A 23160-nucleotide genomic window follows, 5' to 3' on the forward strand; every position below is an offset into this window, starting at 1 on the left:
AGCAGCATACCCCCCTGTTTTCCACTGCTGGGTTTGTCTTTTGGATAGGATGTTAAACAGGTGTCCCGACTCTGGTCACTAAAGATCCCATGGCACTTATCGTAAGAGTAGAGGTGTTAACCCCGGTGTCCTGGCTAAATTCCCAATCTGGCCCTCAGACCATCACGGTTACCTAATCATCCCCCCCTCTAACTATTCCCCAGGTCGTTGCTGTAAATAATCATGAGTTCTCAGTCAACTTACCTGGTAAAATAAGGGTTAAATTAAATAATGACCAAAATGGTATGGCATAAAAGTAAGCAAGCCTGATGCCCGTGACGACAAGTCAGAGGACTTCAAGAGCTGGTGTCAGACAGACTTGGCCTTAACCATGTCCAAACGACTTGGTAAAAATCGCTGTTCTAAATTTGTAATTGGTTGACATCCATCCGTATTACCTTTCTGGAAGACAACACTAGGCCCTCCGGCCGATGCACTGGTTTGAAAGGCACCCTAAAGCATAATGACAGACATGAGGCAGGGTCAACAGCACTGTTCCATTTATTCCATTCAAAGATTCTGAAACAAACTTGTACAAATCTCAAAACTGTTTAAAAACAATGACAGTTTCCAACTTGAATAGAGACCGATAAATGAGAACAAGGCAAAAGGTGAGATACGCCCTAACTCAAACTAAAATGTTATTAAAAATATTCCTTAGTAAGCTCATTAGTTGGATGAGAATAATAATTCTGAACCAGATATTGGAATCAGCATACAGGAAAGGTCCACCAAGTAGATATACTCACTGGCTCATGCATTCTGATGCCTTGCTTGTTGTTGACGTCTTCAACCTCTTTAGGCGGTCAATCTACCACTAGGGGGCAGCAATGTCTAAGTAACTGACATTGCCGAGTAAAAAGTGCCATCTCTGCTAGCTTGGTAAACATGAGCTGACCTCCTTGTGTAATATTTCATGTTTACAAGAACTGCAGGGGCAATGCTGAAAATAGCTCATAAGTTTAAAAAAAATAAAAAAAATGGAAATAGTCTTGTGGCCAACTGGTCATGTGTGTGAGAAAAATAATAGGCTACTGAACACCAATTGAAACCAGGTGTCTTGAATCTTGCCTTTAACTTCCCAAGCCACAACGATCTATGCATTCTCACAGGCATATAGTAAAAGCAATGTCCATAACAAACAGTCTTCAGCAATGGAAGCAGGTTCAGTGGGTAAGAAGAGAGGCTGGTGTGGGGGTGGAGGGGCTTGATTCAAAACCAACAGGCATTTGGAACACCCATTTGTGAGCCCTTTGAGTTAGTACACACAACCTTAACTGTACTAGTACTTCTCTGTGTACGCAATACATGCCCTGTGTGTATATACCATCATTTTGTATGGTTCTGATAATATGCATTTGTATGAGTACTTTCAAAGTAATTTTGTTAACTTCATTAGTGTCCGCATAAAGAGAACATTGAGTCCAACAGGGTGAAAATGACATTTTCCAAACTCACTAGGAGGCTAAACATTCCAATCAGTTACTGTAGCCAAAATCTGGGAGGAAAATGGTATGTTATTAGTAATATTGTGAGAAGGTTACATACGCATTAGGAGGGAAAATGCAAGGGTCTGGAAACGTTATAGGTCTGGAAGAGTTAACGTTGGCTGGGGGTAAAGAACCCACCTCAATCAAATAAAAAGCTACACTTTTTACTATGTTTGAAGGCAGAAAAGCAGCGGTTCCAAATGTGTTGGCCCTTTCCACAAAAGGTTTGTATCGTATTGCTGCACCTTAACCTGAGCAACACATTTCATAGCATTGAAAAACCACAGTCACCTACATTATGAATAAAAAAACAAAAGTTCACAGCAAAGATTTTATGTTTTACACATATATGAAAGAGGTGAGTGGGGGTCAGGGGGGGGTAGAGCGCTTCCTATAGATGGGAGGGAGGGGACAGCAGGGGAAAGGGTGCGAGGAGGATGCGTGACGTGGGGGGGGGGCAGACGCTCACCTCTTCTTGGGGGCTTGGGCAGTACGGGGCGGGGTTACGGGGCGTCCCGAGTTCACCCCTCCATACTGGTACTTAGCTTTTTTCTCTGACGGCTTCAAAATCTGAGAGAGAAAGTATTAATACTCAGTTTGTTTCCAGCATTGGGAGACTCATCCACAGTAAGTGTGTTTATGTGCGAGTTCTCACCTGAAAGGAACACATGAGGGACTCGTCAACGCTCATCATGCCCCCAGCGTTATCAAACTCCCCGCAGTAGTTGGGAGCCGAGAACAGCGTCACCAGCTGCCGTTTGGCAAAAAACTCATAGCCGTCCTCAACAACCTTCCAGTACAGAACACATAACTTAATGAACCTTCTTTAGAGATGCATCCAAATTAACATAGCCCTCATACATTAGGCTCTACCTGGTGGGCTCTGCAGATGAGGTCCAGGTCGTGGCGGTTGAGGAACTTGCTGACCACGTCAGCCCCAAAGGTGAAGGAGACGCCCCGGTCGTTTTCCCCCCAGCCCTGCACGTCTTTGTCTGGATCCGACCACAGCAGATCACACAGCAGTCCTAGCACAGAGAGAGTGCAGTCAGAGCCACCACAAATAAGGCACATGTACCACACACACACACACACACACACACGTTTACACACCTGTGTCAGGGACATCGGTTGGCCTCATGATGCGTCGAATTTGCTCCATGGACTGTAGATCAGGAGAGAGACCTGAGGAAGAGGGATGATTGTGAATTAATAATATTCATAGAAAAATAATTGATAGAAAAGCACCCACGAATACCTCCATGGCAGCAGAAGATCTTCTCATCGATTATAGCGGCGATGGGCAGACAGTTGAAGCAATCTGTGAAGGTCTTCCACAGCTTTATGTTGAATCTGCGTTTGCCTGGGGAACACAACATAGAAAGACATGGAATTACACTGAGTATATAAAACATTAAGAACACCTGCTCTTTCCATGACACCAGGTGAAAGCTATGATCCCTGACTGATGTCACTTGTTAAATCCACTTCAAATCAATATAGATGAACAGTATGAGCGTAGCTTTTTGTTTTTAGCCTAGAGACAATTGAGACTGGATTGTTTGTGCCTTTGAATTGGGTATGGTAGGTGCCAGGCTCACCGGTTTGATTATGTCAACACTGCTGGGTTTATAACGCTCAACAGTTTCTCGTGTCTATCAAGAATGGTCCACCAGCCCAAAGATATCCAGCCAACTTGACACAACTGTGGGAAGCATTGGAGTCAACATGCGCCAGCATCCCTGTGGAACGCTTTCAACACCTTGTAGAGTCCATGCCCAAATGAAGAGACTGTTCTGAGGTGGTGCAACTCAATATTAGGAAGGTGTTCCTAATGTTTGGTATACTCAGTAGAGAACACAAAACCATTGCCATTATGAATTCCATTTGTGTGTTGGCCCTTTCCACAAAAAGTGCCGCAGACACAGAAAGATAACCGATTCAGTGTGTGTATGTGTGTGAGAGACACTGCTTTCTGTCTTACACTCATCATAGAAACCGTAGATGCGGTTGATGGAAGCACACTCGTGGTTGCCTCTGAGTAGGAAGAAGTTCTCGGGGTATTTGATCTTGTAGGCCAGCAGTAGACAGATGGTCTCCAGGGACTGCTTGCCTCGGTCCACGTAGTCTCCCAGGAACAGGTAGTTAGCCTCCGGTGGGAAGCCCCCGTACTCAAAGAGCCGCAGCAGGTCTGTGTACTGGCCATGGATATCACCTAGTGGGAGAACGAGAGCAGAGAGGTTATGAGACAACCATTATTTTAGATTTTCTTTAACCAGGGTAGTCACATTGACATAGCCTGGACAATTGGCAGGAGTGGAGAGTGAGCTTGATCCAGATTGTCCTTCCACATCCTGCAGAGCAGCATACACTTGAGGGTAACACATACCACTTACATCCTAAATACCAGGGTTAGAAATCCTACTGCTCTACTTACTGAGCTAGGCCTATGTCTCTACAATGTGTTATCCTATCCTCTCCTTTCTCTCTGACATGTTGGTTTAAAGACAACTGTGTGTGGGCGAGGATGCCCTTTTCACGTTCATGTAAATTCAAACATTAGGCCTATGTCTTTATTCAGACAGCTGATATTTTTCTAACCCTGGTATTTCTCATGTGCTATTTGTCCTCTCAGGGGGAAAGAGAGGGCCCATGAGTAAGGATATAGCAGTAGGAAGGAAGAGGAATAATTAATTGTACTGACCGCAGATTTTGAGCGGAGCCTCCAGCTCCAGTAGAATGGGCTGACTGAGGAAGATCTCCCGGGACTTGATGCACAACCCCCGCACCTCCGCCTCCGTCATCTGGACTATCTTCCCTGGACGACATCCTCGTACTTGAGAGAAAGATAGGGCTATCAATCACAACCACGAGTCATGACCAGTCTCTCCATTTTAAATCGTGCTGGCTTTAAATGGGTAATGTGCTTTTCATTGTCTTCAAACCAGTGCAGCAGAATATGCAACCACTTAAAGTGGCAATCTGCTGTTGAAACAAAGTGTTCGCCCCACCTGTTTCGTTAAACAGCTGAGGGACAGGGCTGGAGAAGTGTAACCAGTCAAATTCATAGACAGTAGGGTTTTCCCGACTAAAAAACATCTTGTCGACATGTTTTAAAAAAGAACAGACGACGACACATGTACACTACCGTTCAAAAGTTTGGGGTCACTTAGAAATGTTCTTATTTTCCATGGAAACATACATTAAATTAGTTGCAAAATGAATAGGAAATATAGTCAAGACATTGGCATGGTTATAAACAATGATTTTTAATTGAAATTGTGTCCTTCAAACATTTATTTTGCCAAAGAATCGTCCATTTGCAGGAATTACAGCCGTGTAGACCTTTGGCATTCTAGTTGTCAATTTGTTGAGGTAATCTGAAGATATTTCACCCTATGCTTTCTGAAGCACCTCCCACAAATTGGCTTGATGGGCAATTCTTACGTAACATACTGCTCCCAAGCTCAATAAGGTTGAGATCCGGTGACAATAATGGAGTGGCCAGCACAGACAGAATACCAGCTGACGGCTTCTTCCCTAAATAGTTCCTGCATAGTTTGGAGCAGTGTTTTGGGTCATTGTCCTGTTGAAGGAGGAAATTGGTTCCGATTAAGCGCCGTCCACAAGGTATGGCATGGCGTTGCAAAATGGAATGTTACCCTTCCTTCAAGATCCCTTTTACCCTGTACAAATCTCCCACTTCACCACCGTACAAAGCACCCCCAGACCATCACATTGCCTCCACCATGCTTGACAGATGGGGTCAAGCACTGCTCCCGCAACTTTTCCCTTTTTTCTGCATCCCACGAATGTTCTTCTTGGTGATCCGAACACCTCAAACTTAAATAAGTCTGTCCATAACACTTTTTTTCCAATCTTCCTCTGTCCAGTGTCTGTTCTTTTGCCCATCTTAATCTTTTCTCTTTATTGGCCAGACTGAGATAAGGCTTTTCTTTGCAACTCCCGCGGGGTCACCTCTTCACTGTTGAGGTTGAGACTGGTGTTTTGCGAGTACTATCTAATGAAGCTGCCAGTTGAGGACTTGTCTGTTTCTCAAACTAGGCACAAATGTACTTGTCCTCTTGCTCAGTTGAGCACCGGGGCCTCCTGGATTCAAACCAGCTGTAGTGACGGCTCTAGCACTGAGATGCAGTGCCTTACACCGCTGCGCCACTTGGGAGCCCACAAATAGTTTGGCTAATACTTTTCAGGGAGTCACTGGGTGACTTAGGCAAGCTCCCTGCTAGTGGTCTGGATGGAATTGAGTTGGGATTAAGGATGTCAATTTTGCTGCTGAGCAAACAAATTTCCGTGCCGAGTAACTGACCCTCAATGTCAAAATTGTTTTTATTTTTTAAAATGACATGACCAACAGAAAATACTATGCATGCATACAAGGAACTTACATTTTTCAATAAGAGCTTAATGGAAACATGCAACAGCAAGCCTGTCGTCAGCTAACAAAATGTTATTTTCAAATATTTGCATGAAAAAAACCATTCTAAATAGCGCACCTAATGTGAGGAGTTTCATATGTGACAGATAAAAATCTCTTTTAGATACTTAAAAAGAGGGGGAATCTAATAGCAACCACTTGGATGGGTTGCTAATATGACTAGGATTGTACATTTGGCTTCTGGAAAAACAAAGAAAGTTGATAGAAAAACCAATAGAACAGGAGAGAAAGGCTGGTTAATGGCACAATGAAGTCCTTATGAAATAATTGCCTCCATGTTTCATGGAGGCATGTTTCAATGTTGTGAGCAAAGCATCAATAGAGGACTAAGATCGAATCGTACTACACCGGCTTTGATGCTTGTCGGATCTGGCAGGGCTTGCAAACCATTACAGACTACAAAGGGAAGCACAGCCGAGAGCTGCCCAGTGACACGAGCCTACCAGACGAGCTAAACTACTTCTATACTCGCTTCGAGGCAAATTGCACTGAAACATACACGAGAGCACTAGCTGTGCCGGAAGACTGTTTGATCATGCTCTCCGCAGCCGATGTGAGTAAGACCTTTAAACAGGTCAACATTCACAAGGCCGCAGGGCCAGACGGATTACCAGGATGTGTACTGCGAGCATGCACTGACCAACTGGCAAGTGTCTTCACTGACATTTTAAACCTCTCCATGACCGAGTCTGTAATACCAACATGTTTTAAGCAGACCATCATAGTGCCTGTGCTAGAGGTCGACCGATTAATCGGAATGGCCGATTAATTAGGGCTGATTTTAAGTTTTCATAACAATCGGAAATCTGTATTTTTGGACACCAATTTAGTCAATGTTTTTTTTTTTACACCTTTATTTAACTAGGCAAGTCAGTTAAGAACACATTCTTATTTTCAATGACGGCCTAGGAACGGTGGGTTAACTGCCTCGTTCAGGGGCAGAATGACAGATGTTTACCTTGTCAGCTCGAGGGATTCAATCTTGCAACCTTACAGTTAACTAGTCCAACGCTCTAACCACCTGATTACATTGCACTCCACAAGGAGCCTGCCTGTTATGCGAATGCAGTAGAAGCCAAGGTAAGTTGCTAGCTAGCATTAAACTTATCTTATAAAAAACAATCAATCATAATCACTAGTTAACTACACATGGTTGATGATATTACTAGTTTATCTAGCGTGTCCTGCGTTGCATATAATTGATGTGGTGCGTATCGTTGCTCCAATGTGTAACTAACCATAAACATCAATGCCTTTCTTAAAATCAATACACAGAAGTAGATTTTTTTAAACCTGCATATTTAGCTAAAAGAAATCCATGTTAGCAGGCAATATTAACCAGGTGAAATTGTGTCACTTCTCTTGCGTTCATTGCACGCAGCGTCTGTGTATATGCAAGTATTTGGGCCACCTGCCAGAATTTTACGTAATTATGACATAACATTGAAGGTTGTTCAATGTAACAGGAATATTTAAACTTATGGATGCCACCCCGTTAGATAAAATACGGAACGGTTCTGAAAGAATAAACGTCTTGTTTTCGAGATGATAGTTTCCGGATTCGACCATATTAATGACTTAAGGCTCGTATTTCTGTGTGTTATCATGTTATAACTAAGTCTATGATTTGATAGAGCAGTCTGACTGAGCGATGGTAGGCACCAGCAGGCTCGTAAGCATTCATTCAAACAGCACTTTTGTGCGTTTTGCCAGCAGCTCAGTTGTGCTTCAAGCATTGCACTGTTTATGACTTCAAGCCTACCAACTCCCGAGATTAGGCAGGTGTAACCGATGTGAAATGGCCAGCTACCGGAGAACCAAGTCTAGGTCCAATAGGCTTCTTAACAACAAGAGTAGCTGTTATCTATGCATAGTCACTTTAATAACTCTATCTACATGTACATATGACCTCAACAAACCAGTGCCCCCCTGTATATATTCTTGCTATTGTTATTTTACTGCTGCTCTTTAATTACTTGTTACTTTTAGTTCTTATTCTTATATATTTTTTAAACTGCATTGTTGGTTAGCGGCTCGTAAGTAAGCAGTTGTATTCGGCTCATGTGACTAATAACATTTGATTTTACTTTAAATGTCTCATTTGAAATAAGTAAAACTAGCCTGCCTACCGTTGACTATAGCCTATGCACTCGATTGGGGAACGGGAGGTGAGCTAGTTGAGATTTAGAAATAAAAATAGAAATAAAAATAGTAGCACTTTCCACTCCAGTACCAGCCTTTTTTAGGAGCTGCTTCCGCACTGTCTGACAGGTGATAGGCTATTCCGTTCCTAAAACTAGGCTCTGTATGCTTTGCAAATGTGACAAATAAGATACATGAAGACCAATGTAATACTACACACACCAATTTTATTCCTCACAATTATTAAAATTAACCGATAGACTGGTAAGCATGACTGGTCAAGTGTATTTTCCAGGGCTAACCAATTAAAGGTTATCCATTAACATCCCCAATTGGGATTTTTCAAAGGCCTGCAATTTCAGTTCAGCAATGTGCTGAACTGAATAAAACAGGTGGTTGTCACTTTTGCTGAGTGTTCCAAGTGGGCCAGTGTCACGAAAAGGTGTTTGATGGCAAAATGTACAGCGTGTAATATCAGGTTGACTGTGGTCTTCAACATCTCAACAATTTATATTAAAAAAATAAATCCAGACAAAACATGCTTTTCATGTAGGCTGAAGTGTGACATCTTCCATAGGTGATTTCAGTACAGAAAATAAAACGCTCAGGTGGGTACATACCAAACCAACATTGAAAGCGGTTTGTAAAATGACTAACTCGCTACAGATGCGAAACTGAGTAGACGTCAATGGCAGGTTAAATCAATGTTGTGACTGCTCTCGAGTTGACGCATACTAGCTAACTCGGGCTTTTCTGTGTTATTGCTACCTATAACGTTACACATAGACATATGACTAAGTTAGAGGCATTCTTACTTCACTAACAACGTAATAGCCCCTATACAGCCCCGCGTTGAAAACAAATCTGAATCTAGCTAGCTTAACTGACTACCTAGCAACACGGACGGAGAGGGGTGTGTGTTCACGCTGGCAAAGCCCCCTCTCATCAAGGTTTAAAAGCTAACACTAGTGCCTAAAGAGCAATAAAAATGTGCATACATATATAAAAAAAATAACATCCATGTCCTGCGCTAGGCAAAGAGTATCTAACTATCTAATTTCGTAAACTAGAGTAACGTTTGCTTGCTTGATCATATATCTAACGTTACTGTAACACACCGCGTTAGCTAGCATAACACAAATCAAACGTGACAGCATATATTTATAGTCAAACAGATGTTGCTTTTTTTTGGCAAATTAACTAGTTACAGTTAAATTGTAGTTACCTAAACAGGGCATAACACAGTTAGCTAAGGCTAAAGTCACTAGTTTGTTGAACCACTCTCCCAGTCCCACCTTTCTCCTCTGACGCGTTAGCTAGCTAGCAAAGTCAACTGGCGTCACCAAATATGATTTTACATTCGTTCTTCGACACCTGAAAATGACATAAAATTGTTACATCCTTTTCTTTGCTGTCCCCACCAAGTAACCACACGGTTTATTGCAAAACAAAAACAGCATACCTTCAAGCAAACGAGAGATGATGCTGTCAACGTTGAGGTCGCTTTCCGCCATTTTCTTTGAAACACTAAAAACTACTACGCAGAGAGAACTACGTCGTGCTCACCAGCAGAGGGCGTGGTCTACTACTGTACAAACGGTGTAGTTTATTTTGGTTCACTCAGGCTTTCTGTATTTTGGCAAAGATTTGTAACCAGCAGTACGGTACGAGCTTTTTTTAAATCGTATTTGGGGGTACAAAACATTTTGCAGGTAGCTTTCTTTACCCTTCATTGAAGCTGACCTGCCTGCAAACAAAGTACATTCTAAGTTTATTAACATAATTTGGGGATATCCATTACTTTTATTGTAACCCCTCTGTCATAGCTCTATCAAATATTAACATGGTGAGGCAACTTGTTGTGTACCCTCAATAAAATACCACCCTTTCTCACCTTGTGTTAATCTCCATGGACAATGGCTCCAACTTCTATTGCAATGGGCTTGGGTTACGCTGACCTATTCATCCTGGTAATTCATAGGGGCTCACATGATGCAATTGAATGCCAACATTTCTCTTGAAATACCCAATGACATAGTTACTGACAATTTAACAATTTCGGTTGATACAAAGCTAAATGATTGTCCATGCCACCTACATGCTTTTGACACTGTATTTCCACATTCAAACTAGAAAAAAAGTATTTGTTATCTGTTGCTGAATATCATTAGAAACCAGTTCCTTTCATCTCAACCTCTTTCTCTCCCATTTTCCTCTTATTCCGCCGTTCTCTGCAGGACATGAGTAGCCATGTGATTCCCCAGCCGATCAGTAAGCCAGTGACGCCCAGCAACACGGGCACCCACACAGGTATGGAGGAGTCACACCGGAGCACAGGGCTGGGAGTGGTGGTGTTAGTCACTGGGACAGGGGTGGTGGTGGTAACAGGTGGACTCGGGAGGCTATTGACCTTAGTGAAGATGAAGGGTTGATCCTAAAGGAGAGAGAAAATTTCAGTTCAGGGGAAACTAACCTGAGCATAGATCTTCTTCTTAGACATTGTAAGAAATAGCTTTCAGTAGGTGATATGACTAAAATGGTCTACTGCTCAACCAACACACTCGACAACCCACACGTACTGTCAAGTAAGCCGACAACTGACTCACTGATTGCCAATTCAGCCAACACCTTATCAACCCTGCTAAAAAAAACAATATAGACCAGCACGCATTTCAAGCTGGTCCTTGCTTGTCTATGCTGGTCCATATTGGCCTATGCTGGTCAAGCTGCTCTGACCAGCATGGTCTAGCTCAGGGATGGGCAACTTTGATTGGGGTGGGGGCCACAGAAAAATCTGAACTCATCATAAGGGGCTCCACTCTTGACATCGGAGATAAGTTTTAGATTTAATTTCCTGCCATTCTTGTTTGCTATGGGCTGTAAGGAAATGTTGCAATGTTAAAGCAAGTTTGCTTCAATTCTGCACATTTTGCCATGGGGTGGAGAGAAGATATTGAAATTGTATAATTCATTTCATGCAATTCTACTCATTTTGCCATGTGGCAGGGGACAAAATAGCAGTTTAACAGCTAATTTCCTGCAATTCTACACATTTTTCTCTGACAGTTACTGACATAACAAGAGAAAAATGCTGATGCACAACCAGATTTTGAAATTGTACTTTGAGTATTTTAATATTCTAACACTCAACAGTAAGTTCAAATCAAATCAAAGTTTATTTGTCACGTGCACCGAATACAGCAGGTATTACAGTGAAATGTTTACTTACAGGCTCTAACCAATAGTGCAAAAAAGGTATTAGGTATTAGGTTAACAATAGGTAAGTAAAGAAATGCAAACAACATTAAAAAGACAGTGAAAAATAACAGTAGCGATGCTATAAAAGTAGCGAGGCTACATACATACCAGTTAGTCAGACTGATTGAGGTAGTATGTACATGTAGATATGGTTAAAGGAACTAAGCATATATGATGAACAGAGAGTAGTAGTAGCGTAAAAGAGGGGTTGGCGGGTGGTGGGTGGCGGAACATAATGCAGATAGCCCGGTTAGCCAATGTGCGGGAGCACTGGTTGGTCGGGCCAATTGAGGGAGTATGTACATGAATGTATAGTTAAAGTGACTATGCATATATGATAAAGTTGAGACTGTGAGTAAAAAAATTAATTATATATATGTACAGTGGGGCAAAAAAGTATTTAGTCAGCCACCAATTGTGCAAGTTCTCCTACTTAAAAAGATGAGAGGCCTGTCATTTATCGTAGGTACACTTCAACTATGACAGACAAAATGAGGAAAAAAAATCCAGAAAATCACATTATAGGATTTTTTATGAATTTATTTGCAAATTATGGTGGAAAATAAGTATTTAACTTATAAGTAAGTAACCCGTGGTCCTCATGAGAGCCAGTTTCATCATAGTGCTTGAGGGTTTTTGCGACTGCACTTGAAGAAACTTTCAAAATTCTTGTAATTTTCCAGGTTGACTGACCTTCATGTTTTAAAGTAACGATGGACTGTTGTTTCTCTTTGCTTATTTGAGCTGCTCTTGCCATAATATGGACATGGTCTTTTACCTAAATAGCTCTATCCCCATCCCTAGTCTAGCTGGTCAAGCTGGTCTGACCAGCAGGGTCTAGCTGGTTCATAGATTGTATATATACTGTAAATGGATAAAGCCATTGATCACGTGACACCATTCATTCCTATGTGAAGACTCAATAGCACATTTGAAGCCAAGGGGAAGATCTAAATTGCATACTCGTTGCATCCTCTCTCCTCGTATCGTTCTAAAAACAAATTGGAGGAGAAGGTCAGGGGAGAGGGACCTCTGTCTTTCTCATCTAATGTGTTTTGAGTAGGAGACGAGGAGACAGGATGCGTGCAGTATGCCCTTGAGATCTTCCCATAGAAGTAGATTTTTAGCTAAATAAGATAGTGTCTCATAGAGACATAACATGTGCAGATTGAGCTAGTCCAGGAAGTAACGTTGCAGGCTAGGTCAGTGCTGCCCCCTCTCATTGAGGATCGCAAGTTGAAGGCCGACTGCGGTACTGCAGGTTGCTGGTAGAATCTAAATGATATTTTCTGGTTTCCTGGTTGCTAAGATTCTTATTGTTAATTTTATTTCCGTTTATTTGGCAAAACAAGCAGTCATTGTGTAGAGAATTGTACCATCTAAACCGGTGTGAAATATATTTTCCATATCCACAAATATTTTCTTTTCAGCTGTTTGAAGCTGGTGTACAAAACCGAAAATAAAAGATGCAAAATTGAAACTTAAGAACGGGAAGCATAGAAATAGCGCACATAGAACATATCCACCACTTCTTAGACTTGCTTTCAATGACAAAGACAGATCTATAACTCACATTTCTATGTGAATTTGGTCGGGTCACCTAAAATGTTACATATTGTAGCTTTAATGTCTGCAATTTTAAATAATTGGTTCAAGGACATACACTATATATACAAAAGTATCTAGACACTCCTTGAAATTAGTGGATTTGGCTATTTTGGCAAAACCGTTGCTGAAATGTGTATATAATCAAGCACACAGCCATGCAATCTCCATCCTTACTGAAGAGCTCAGTGACTTTCAACATGGTACCGTCATAGGATGCCACCTTTCCAACAAGTCAGTTCATGACATTTCTGTCCTGCTAGAGCTACTCCGGTCAACCGTAAGTGCTGTTATTGTGAAGTAGAAATGTATAGGAGCAACAATGGCTCAGTTACAAAGTGGTAGGCCACACAAGCTCACAGAACAGGACCGCCAAGTGCTGAAGCGCACAGCGCTTAAAAATCATCTGTCTTTGGTTGCAACACTCACTACAGAGTTCCAAGCTTCACCATCTGGCAGTCCGACGGACAAATATGGGTTTGGCGATGCCAGGAAAACACTACCTGCCCGAATGCATAGTGCCAACTGTAAAGTTTGGCGGAGGAGGAATAATGGTCTGGGGCTGGTTTTCATGGCTCGGGCTAGGCCCCTTAGTTCCAGTCTAGGAAAATCTTAACGCTTCATCATACAATGACATTCTAGACTATTCTGTGCTTCCAACTTTGTGGCAACAGTTTGGGGAAGGCCCTTTCCTGTTTCAGCATGACAATGCCCACATGCACAAAGCGAGGTCCATACAGAAATGGTTTGTTGGAATCGGTGTAGAAGAACTTGACTGGCCTGCACAAAGACCTGACCTCAACTACATCAAACAATTGGGATGAATTGGAACACCATCGGCGAGCCAAGCCTAATAGCCCAACCTTACTAATGCGCTTATGGCTGAATGGAAGCAAGTTCCCACAGCAATGTTCCCACATCTAGTAGAACGTCTTCCCAGAAGAGTGGAGACTGTTATAGCAGCAAAGGGGGGACAAACTCCATATTAATGCCCGTGATTTTGGAATGAGAAGTTGGACAAGCAGGTGTCCACATACTTTTGGTCATGTAGTGCACAGCTGGTCTAATAGAAGCAAGTATTGGCACCACGAATGTCTAACAAAGAACACAACAGCCTGTGGTCGCCCTTGAACTTCTGGGCTTCTATGAGAGGGGGAAGTCATTGTCACCAAGGCTGGTCACCAGCGAAACCAGTACTAGTCACCAGCATATGCTGGCCTATGCAGTTTTTTCAGCAGGGAAACTTTCTCCCAATAAATGTTGTGTTCATGTCATGTGCATTCAGCATACCTCAGAGGGGCAGTTGATCTTGGTGCGGTCGTATCTGAAGTTGTTGTAGCCCTGCTTCATGCCTACCGGCTCCAACTGTAAAAACAAAACAATAACGTTGTCAGACCACAAACCTGTATGCCTGGAAATACACTGACCATAGAGCTCATGTGTTTTGAGTTAAGCTTCAGAGGGGCAGGTAGCCTAGTGGTTAGAGCGTTGGACGAGTAACTGAAAAGTTGCAAGATCGAATCTCCGAGCTGACAAGGTAAAAATCTATTGTTCTGCCCCTGAACAAGGCAGTTAACCCACTGTTCCTAGGCCGTCATTGAAAATAAGAATTTGTTCTTAAATGACTTGCCTAGTTAAATAAAGGTCAAATAAAAAAGAGTGCTCTTTATGTAGCCTGGTCCCAGATCTGTGGGTGCTGTCTTGAAAATGAACATGGGGAGTTGGCAAGACAGCACAAACAGATCTGGGACCACACTACTCTTTATGTGGCTGTCTTTACCATGTTGTTCCAGAGAGCAATGGCCATCTCAGCGTGTGCTCGCTCACTGATGTGGAAACAGTCCACTGAGAAGAAACTCAGGTCAGGCTTCCCAATCTGAGGAGACAAGAGAACGCAGTGTCAGTGTGTGTGTGTGTGTGTGTGTTTGTGCGGGCTTGCGCATACATGCATGCATGTGTGTGTGTGCGCAGTTAAACCACACTCACCCCAATGAGAGGGACAAATGCGTTTCGTAAGTAGGGTTGAACAACTACAGTGAAGTCCTCTCGCCCATCATAGCGCACCCCAGAGACCAGTCTCTCAGTCTCGATCTGGACAGAAGCACAGAGAAGGTAGAGAGAACAAAGAGACACTGTTAAGTATTGTAGAATTGTGTCGGATTGATCGGATCACATCAAATCCCTGTGTCTTTATCTGTGGAGCTTATGTATCTCTGAGTAACACACTTTACATGACACATTGGAACATTGGCAAAGACCCTTCAAATTCCAGATGTTTTAAGACTGGTAGTTCAGACCTTTTTCTGCACTTACCTGGTACTCCTGGTTGATCCGCCTAACCTCTGCAAGCTCAGGAGAATTCTCTTCAGGGTTCAAAAAGCAGGGGCAAGCGTTCCTGTGCAAAAACAAAGACACTTGAGAGGAAACATTCTGAATATACACATTCTACCGACATACGATGCAATGGGTGTGGCTGCCGTCTTCGTGGAGGAATGGGGAGGTCCCAAACAAACCTCTGTATGAGGTTGCAGACCAGATCGTTCTTCCTGACACTCCTCAACGGATTAATTTCCAGAACCTCGATAACATTGACCATTACCCTGGGTACCTTGGCGAGAGAGATGGAGGGAGAGAGAAAAGAGGGGTTTAGATCTTTAGATTCTGCAAATGATCCTTGTTGAGTAAGTACAGGCTTTCACCTATAATAGATCTCCATTACCAAGCTGTCCATCACTTACCTCTTTGTACAGCATGTCCAGGCTCAACATCAGATTCTCACTGTAGTTCTTGGGTGTAAGGTTGTTCTGTGCAAAGAAGAGCATACAGTAAATAACACTATTTTTAACACTACCACAGTTCCCCAGTGTGCAACAAAGTTATTAAGATTGTAATACTTTTTTGTGTCTTTTGTTTGACTTTAGGATAAGAATACATACATGGTCCATGCAATAATCACACAGATCCCTGGCACCAACTAATAAGGTCACGAGCTTCCAATCCTGTTCAAAATTCACCTTCTGTGTGGAAGACGAAGGGATACAATGAGAAGAGAGAAAAATAGCTATAGATTATCATACACGTATATAATACAACAATATGGAATTATGATTACTAACTGAGTCCAGTATAACTATTCAACACATTGAAGAGGCTGCGTCCCAAATGGAAACCGATTCTCCATGTGGTGCACTACTTTTGACTAGGGCCCATAGAACTCTGGTCAAAAGTAGAGCACTATGTATGGAACAGGTGCCAATGGGACATAGAACAGAGTCTCACCTTGTCATCTTTCATGGCCTTGATGAGAGCTTGGACTTGGGCTGCGATGTCACTACAAGAGACATTTGTTAAAATGTGGTGTTTATTAGGCTTTTATTCAAATGAGAAGAAAAGACAGGAGAAACTCAGGGGGGGGTGATAGGCTAGCAGCCAGAGCTGCTGGAAATGAAAGGATGACACAAAAGAAAAGGAAGGGAAATAGATTGACAGGAAAAAGAGGACAGTGAGTGGACGAGGGAACAGAGAGGTCTAAACTTAGCTCTCTACTCACAAGGCCATGGCTCCAGGCACAGCCATGTTGAAGCCGTTATTCTGCAGAAAGCCCTGACCCTTGGAGAATCCCTGGAGGGAAGGGTTGAATTTCTTCAGGATGTCTGAGAAAGAGAGATGGGAAATACTTATTGGCTTATTCTGGTAAAGCACACAGACATTTCAGTATCAAATGGTCCATTTTAGCTAAACTACAGAGAGGGTGCTTGATGAAGAATGTTTCCTCTATACAAGGAGGCTGCACTCCAAAGGAATGTCATGATATCATATGCTGAGACCGCCATCTTGTGGATATGTGGAATGCTGCAAAGCCACAAGATGATGGGACGGGTGATGTCATGTCTTGTGCACTGTGAATTCATTGAAGTCTTTCTCCAAAGATGTGACAGAAACGGGTCGTATGTGAAATCATCAGTGTGAGGAAGCTACTCTGAAAATATAGCGTACCAAGCTACAAATTACTTCACCCCAGAAGACGTATAGTTTACTTAACTTTTCAAAAGTAGCTCGCTACATCCAAACTGCTGAGTAAAAAAATGTCATACCTAAATCTGAAATGCCATAGACTACAAATTGCAAGAACAGATCACTCTGGAGTCAGATGTTAACCAAATTTGTAATTTATCCTACTAAACACAAAAAACAAGTTTTCCTTTCAAATGAGCCAATATGATCAGTGACAAGAGGAAATAGTGCCTCACTTGGTAGTGTGGTGACTGTGTCCAAGGTCTGATCTCCTCCGATACTGCAGAAATGCGCACACATTTAGTTAATTTCACTGATGACAATTGTTAAAAAAACAGTATCGCAGTGTCAATGTGCTCTGCAAGTGGTCCATAATATGTATGCTGTGTAGTATGACTATTTTTATGCATGATTCATTACAGTAGGTACCTCCATGACACTCCTTTATACTGCGTGTTGAGTTGCAACACGTTCTTTGCCTTGGCTCCAACTGCTGCCTGCAAACAGATTACAACAAATGCACATAAACAACCCATCATGTAACAAATATACTGTATCCTCTCAGCACAAAGGATAATATAACAGTCAGACACAAGCATGTACTGCTGGTACATTAGTATGCATATGAATACCCTTGACTTGCACAAACACTTAGAACATCAATGGGGCATCACTAATGCCAAACGACTCCCTGATAACAAATTATTAGATGGTTCATATCAGGGTTTTTCTGGATCACAAAGTGGCTAAGGTGGTGGGCATGGCACGGGGCGTGGCAGAGGGTATGGCGATATTCCAAGATGGCGTAGCAGTGCGGACGTGTTTGTTGTTGTCCCGTGTAAATTGTATGTTTTTTAATATTTTTTTGTTGTATATATTTCAATATATTTAAACCTTTTTTTCCCCATTTTCAAATTAAATATACCTTCCAGCAACCCGCCTCACCCAGTGTGATACGGATCTGCTATTTTTAGACCTTATAGCTAGAACCTCCATCAGGGGCTAGCCATCAGAAGCTAACCAGCTAATTAGCTACTAGCTATTTAGTCATTGTTAGCCACTGCTAGCTGCTTTTACCTTTAGCTCAGACACCAGCTGCTTTTAGCCTGCATAATACCTGCCAGTCTGCACAGCACGATATCAACCCTGAGCATATATTGGACTGCTTTTGTCCACTACATCACCGGATTCCTGCCGTAAGCTCTGGACCATTACACTGGATTATCGCAGCAAGCTAGCTGCTACAGAGTGGCCCAGCCCCGAAGCTAGTTTTGAGCCAGGCCCATCTCCCGGCCTGCTCAGTGGACCCTATGATCACTCGGCTACACAGCTGATTCCTGCTGGACCCTTCACTAACACGACTAGAAGCAACTACATCACCAGATTCCTGCCGTGAGCTCTTGGCCTTTGCACCGGATGCACCGGCGTGACTATAGTGGCTAACACCCTTGTCCCGAGCCATGTGCATCTCCCGGCTAGCAAACTAAATTACTCCAGCTACAATACCTATTTTGCCAATTGGCCTGGACCCGTTGTCGACAAGGAGTCCCGCCGAATCATCACAACTGGTCTGCCGACGTAATTCCGTCCGATGTGCCCTCAACCGGCCTTTGCCAGAAGTCGGTGACGACCTTGTCCCGAAGCTAGCACCAGTTAGCCTTGAGCCACGCACATCTCCTGGCTAGCGTAGTAACGACTGCTTAACGGCTTTCCTGTTTCATCTATTGCTGTTCACTGGACCCTATGATCACTTGGCTACATAGCTGATGTCTGCTGGACTGTTCATTAATCACGGTACTCCATTTTGTTTATCTGTCGGCCCCAGCCTCGAACTGGCTCAGGCCCTGTGTGTAGTTAACTGACCCTCTCTGCCCATTCATCGCCATTTTACCTGTTGTTGTTGTCTTACCTGTTGTTGTCTTAGCTAGCTCTCCAAATCAACACCTGTGATTGCTTTATACCTCGCTTTATGTCTCTAATGTCAATATGCCTTGTATACTGTTGTATAGGGTAGTTATCATTGTTTTATTTTACTGCAGAGCTCCTAGCCCCACTCAACATGCCTCAGATACCTATTTTGTCCCACCTCCAACACAAATGGTGACCTCAACTAGCATAACTAGTGTCTCCAGAGATGCAACCTCTCTTATCGTCACTCAATGCCTAGGTTTATCTCCAATGTACCCGCACCCTACCATACCCGTCTGTACATTATGCCCTGAATCTATCCTACCACGCCCAGAAATCTGTTCCATTTATTCTCTTTTCCCAACGCACTAGACGACCAGTTCAGATAGCCTTTAGCCGTACCCTCATCCTACTCCTCTGTTCCTCGGGGGATGTAGAAGTTAACCCAGGAACTGTGTGTCCCTTTGGCGCTCTCATTTGTTGCCTTCTGTAACCGTAAACACCTTGGTTTCATGCATGTTAGCATCAGAAGCCTCCTCCCTAAGTTTGCTGGCTTAGGAAGGCCACCAAAAACTGCAATTTCCATCCCCAACTACAACATTTTCCGTCAAGATAGAACTGCCAAAAGGGGGAGGAGTTGCAATAAACTGCAGACATAGCCTGCAAAGGCCTGTTATACTTTCCAGGTCTATGCCCAAACAGTTCGAGTTTCTAATTTAAAAAATTAATCTCTCCAGAAGTAAGTCTCACTGTTGATGCCTGTTTTCGTCCCCCCTCAACTCCCAACTGTACCCTGGACACCATATGTGAATTGATTGCCCCCCATCTATCTTCAGAGTTTGTTCTGTTAGGTGACCTAAACTGGGATATGCCTCCTACAATCTAAGCTAGATGCCCTCAATCTCACACAAATTATCAGGAAACCCACCAGGTACAGCCCTGAATCCGTAAACATGGGCACCCTTATAGATATTATCCTGACCAACTTGCCATCCAAATACACCTCTGCTGTTTTCAATCAGGATCTCAGCAATGACTGCCTCATTGCCTGAATCCGTTATGGGTCCGCGGTCAAACGACCACCCCTCATCACTGTAAAACGCTCCCAAAAACACTTTTGCAAGCAGGCCTTTCTAATCAACCTGGCCAGGGTATCCTGGAAGGATATTGACCTCATCCCGCCAGTAGACGATGCCTTGTTGTTCTTTAAAAGTCATTTCCTCACCATCTTAAATAAGCATGCCCCTTTCAAAAAATGTAGAACTAAGAACAGATATATGATAGATATGCCCTCGACCATCACAAAAACATTCAGTGGCGTACAGCACTAGCATTGAATAGACCCCGCGATATGCAACTTTTCAGGGAAGTCAGGAACCAATACACACAGTCAGTTAGGAAAGCAAAGGCTAGCTTTTTCAAACAGAAATTTGCATCCTGTAGCTCTAACTCCAAAAAGTTTTGGGACACTGTAAAGTCCATGGAGAATAACAGCACCTCCACCCAGCTGCCCACTGCACTGAGGCTAGGAAACACTGTCACCACCGATAAATCCACAATAATCGAGAACTTCAATAAGAATTTCTCTTCGGCTGGCCATGCTTTCCTCCTGGCTACCCCAACAGCTCCGCACCCCCCCCAGCTACTTGCCCAAGCCTCCCAGCTTCTACTTCATCCAAATCCAGATAGCTGATGTTCTGAAAGAGCTGCAAAACCTGGACCCTTACAAAATCAGCTGGGCTAGACAATCTGGACCCTCTCTTTCTAAAATTATCCGCTGCGATTGTTGCAACCCCTATTACTGTTCAACCTCTCCTTCGTATCGTCCAAGATTCCTAAAGATTGGAAAGCTGCTGCTGTCATCCCCCTCTTCAAAGGGGGTGACTCTAGACCCAAACTGTTACAGACCTATATCCATCCTGCTCCGCCGTTCTAAAGTCTTCAAAAGCCAAGTTAACAAACAGATTACTGATCATTTCGAATCCCACCGTACCTTCTCAGCTGTGCAATCCGGTTTCCAAGCTGGTCACGGGTGCACCTCAGCCCCGCTCGAGGAACTAAACAATATCATAACCGCCATTGATAAAAGATAGTACTGTGCAGCCGTCTTCATCGACCTGGCCAAGGCTTTTGACTCTGTCAGTCAATCACAGTATTTTTATCGGCAGACTCAACAGCCTTGGTTTCTTTTCTCAAATGACTGCCTCGCCTGGTTCATCAACTTCTTCTCAGAAAGAGTTCAGTGTGTCAAATCGGAGGGCCTGTTGTCCAGACCTCTGGCAGTCTCTAATGGGGGTACCACAGGGTTCAATTCTCGGGCCGACTATTTTCTCTGTATACATCTGGCCCTTCCTTGGACACTGTGTTAACAAACCTCCAAACAAGCTTCAATGCCTTACAACACTCCCTCCGTGGCCTCCAACTGCGCTTAAATGCTAGTAAAACTAGATGCATGCTCTTCAAACCGATCACTGCCCGCACCTGCCTGCCCGACTAGCATCACAACTCTGGACGGTTCTGATATGTGGACAACTACAAATACCTAGGTGTCTGGCTAGACTGTAAACTCTCCTTCCAGACTTATATTAGGCATCTCCATTCCAAAATTACATCTAGAATTAGATTCCTTTCGCAACAAAGCCTCCTTCACTTACGTTTCCAAACATACCCTCGTAAATCTGACTATCCTACCGATCCTCGACTTTGGCGATGTCATTTACAAAATAGCTTCCAACACTCTACTCAGCAAACTGGATGCAGTCTATCACAGTGCCATCCGTTTTGTCACCAAAGCCCCATATACCACCCACCACTGCGACCTGTTTGCTCTCGTCGGCTGGCCCTCGCTACATATTTGTCGCCAAACCCACTGGCTCCAGGTCATCTATAACTCTTTGCTAGGTAAAGCTCCGCATTATCTCAGCTCACTGGTCACCATAGCACGTGCCCGTAGCACGTGCCCCAGCAGGTATGTCTCACTGGTCATCCCCAAAGCCAACACCTCTTTTGGCCGCCTTTCCTTCCAGTTCTCTGCTGCCAATGACTGGAACGAATTGCAAAAATCGCTGAAGTTGGAGACTAATCTCCCTCGCTAACTTTAAGCATGAGCTATCTGAGCAGCTTACCGATCGCTGCAGCTGTACACAGCCCATCTGTAAATAGCCCATCCAACGACTTACCTCATCCCCATATTGTTTTTATTTACTTTTGTGCTCTTTTGCACATCAGTATTTCTACTTGCCCATCATCATCTGCACATCTATCACTCCACTGTTAATTTGCTAAATTGTCATTACTTTGCTACTATGTCCTATTTATTGCCTACCTCCTTTCTCCATTAGCACACACTGTATGTAGATTTTTCTATTGTGTTATTGACTGTATTTTAGTTTATCCCACTTGTAACTCTGTGTTGGTGTTTTTTATTGCACTGCTTTGCTTTATCTTGGCCAGGTCACAGTTGTAAATGAGAACTTGTCCTCAACTGGCCTACCTGGTTAAATAAAGGTGAAAAAAAAGAATGAGCTAGGTCAGACATCAGCGCGGCTACATTTTAGAGTCCCCCATCTTGGTGCTGGAGAGAAATTTTAGCATTTTTATGTCAATTTCCAGCAATTCTACACATTTTATTTTGTTCAAACATAATAACAACATTAATACTGCTAAATTCATAGTTTTTGGAATCTTTAATTCTCTCTGACTGTAGCTTTTATTTCGGTGATTGTTAGTTCCCAAAGATGAGATTATAAAAAAATCTATATGTCCATTCTCTTTTCTACATACTTTGTATCTGGTTTTAGTCGTTTAAGTTTACACTTAAAGCGTTTTTCATCCTTAAAATGAATTTCCCCAAAAATGCACCAAATGTTTGTTTTTTTTACACTGTGTGGACTTTTAAGGCCAGCCCAAAGATTACAATGGCATGAAAATCCCTGGATATGTCAGCAAATGTACTATCAGCACTTTCAGATTGTTCTATTTTACAAGAACACATGCATGCACACAGGCGTGCACACACAAACACACATCAACATATCACACCAACATAAACACTCTCTTACAGTGTTTGAGTCTCCCAGTGCTGCCACCACCTTGATGTCTCCTGGTCGCAGCTTATGAACTTGGGACAGAGAACAGATTGATACATAAACACAAATACACCAGCATCTCTTTACTTTTCATTGTCCATAATGTTACAACAAATGAATCATACACTGTTGGGTTTTGACACCTATCTCAGACACGTTG

General features: G+C 43.0%; 2 protein-coding genes and 1 long non-coding RNA gene across 3 annotated transcripts in view; 1 reads left to right on the plus strand and 2 right to left on the minus strand.

Annotated features, from left to right (window-relative positions):
- The window catches only part of LOC127909420 (uncharacterized), a 286097-nt gene that overhangs the window by 145722 nt on the left and 117215 nt on the right, over nucleotides 1–23160 (plus strand). The gene's annotated exons all lie outside the window — the stretch shown is intronic.
- Nucleotides 523–9741, minus strand: LOC118398472 (serine/threonine-protein phosphatase PP1-beta catalytic subunit-like). Its single transcript, XM_035793849.2, has 8 exons — nucleotides 9590–9741; nucleotides 4231–4362; nucleotides 3511–3741; nucleotides 2785–2889; nucleotides 2640–2711; nucleotides 2403–2554; nucleotides 2185–2319; nucleotides 523–2099 (listed from the first exon to the last, which is right to left on the minus strand). Exons 1-8 carry the CDS (start codon nucleotides 9639–9641, stop codon nucleotides 1995–1997), a joined length of 984 nt encoding a protein of 327 aa, XP_035649742.1. The 5' UTR covers nucleotides 9642–9741; the 3' UTR covers nucleotides 523–1994.
- Nucleotides 9908–23160, minus strand: part of LOC118398471 (phospholipase B1, membrane-associated-like) — a 30464-nt gene continuing 17211 nt past the window's right edge. Inside the window, exons 30-42 of the mRNA XM_035793847.2 lie at nucleotides 22974–23032; nucleotides 17434–17501; nucleotides 17241–17284; nucleotides 16541–16643; nucleotides 16270–16321; nucleotides 15927–16007; nucleotides 15729–15794; nucleotides 15504–15598; nucleotides 15304–15385; nucleotides 14977–15081; nucleotides 14771–14866; nucleotides 14281–14355; nucleotides 9908–10561 (exon numbers count right to left, since the gene is read on the minus strand). Of these exons, the coding sequence (XP_035649740.2) occupies nucleotides 10295–10561; nucleotides 14281–14355; nucleotides 14771–14866; nucleotides 14977–15081; nucleotides 15304–15385; nucleotides 15504–15598; nucleotides 15729–15794; nucleotides 15927–16007; nucleotides 16270–16321; nucleotides 16541–16643; nucleotides 17241–17284; nucleotides 17434–17501; nucleotides 22974–23032 (1193 nt within the window). The 3' untranslated portion in view covers nucleotides 9908–10294. The remainder of the gene's footprint in view (nucleotides 10562–14280; nucleotides 14356–14770; nucleotides 14867–14976; nucleotides 15082–15303; nucleotides 15386–15503; nucleotides 15599–15728; nucleotides 15795–15926; nucleotides 16008–16269; nucleotides 16322–16540; nucleotides 16644–17240; nucleotides 17285–17433; nucleotides 17502–22973; nucleotides 23033–23160) is intronic.

This window comes from Oncorhynchus keta, chromosome 19, assembly GCF_023373465.1.
Source record: "Oncorhynchus keta strain PuntledgeMale-10-30-2019 chromosome 19, Oket_V2, whole genome shotgun sequence".
NCBI classification, from domain to species: Eukaryota; Metazoa; Chordata; class Actinopteri; order Salmoniformes; family Salmonidae; genus Oncorhynchus; species Oncorhynchus keta.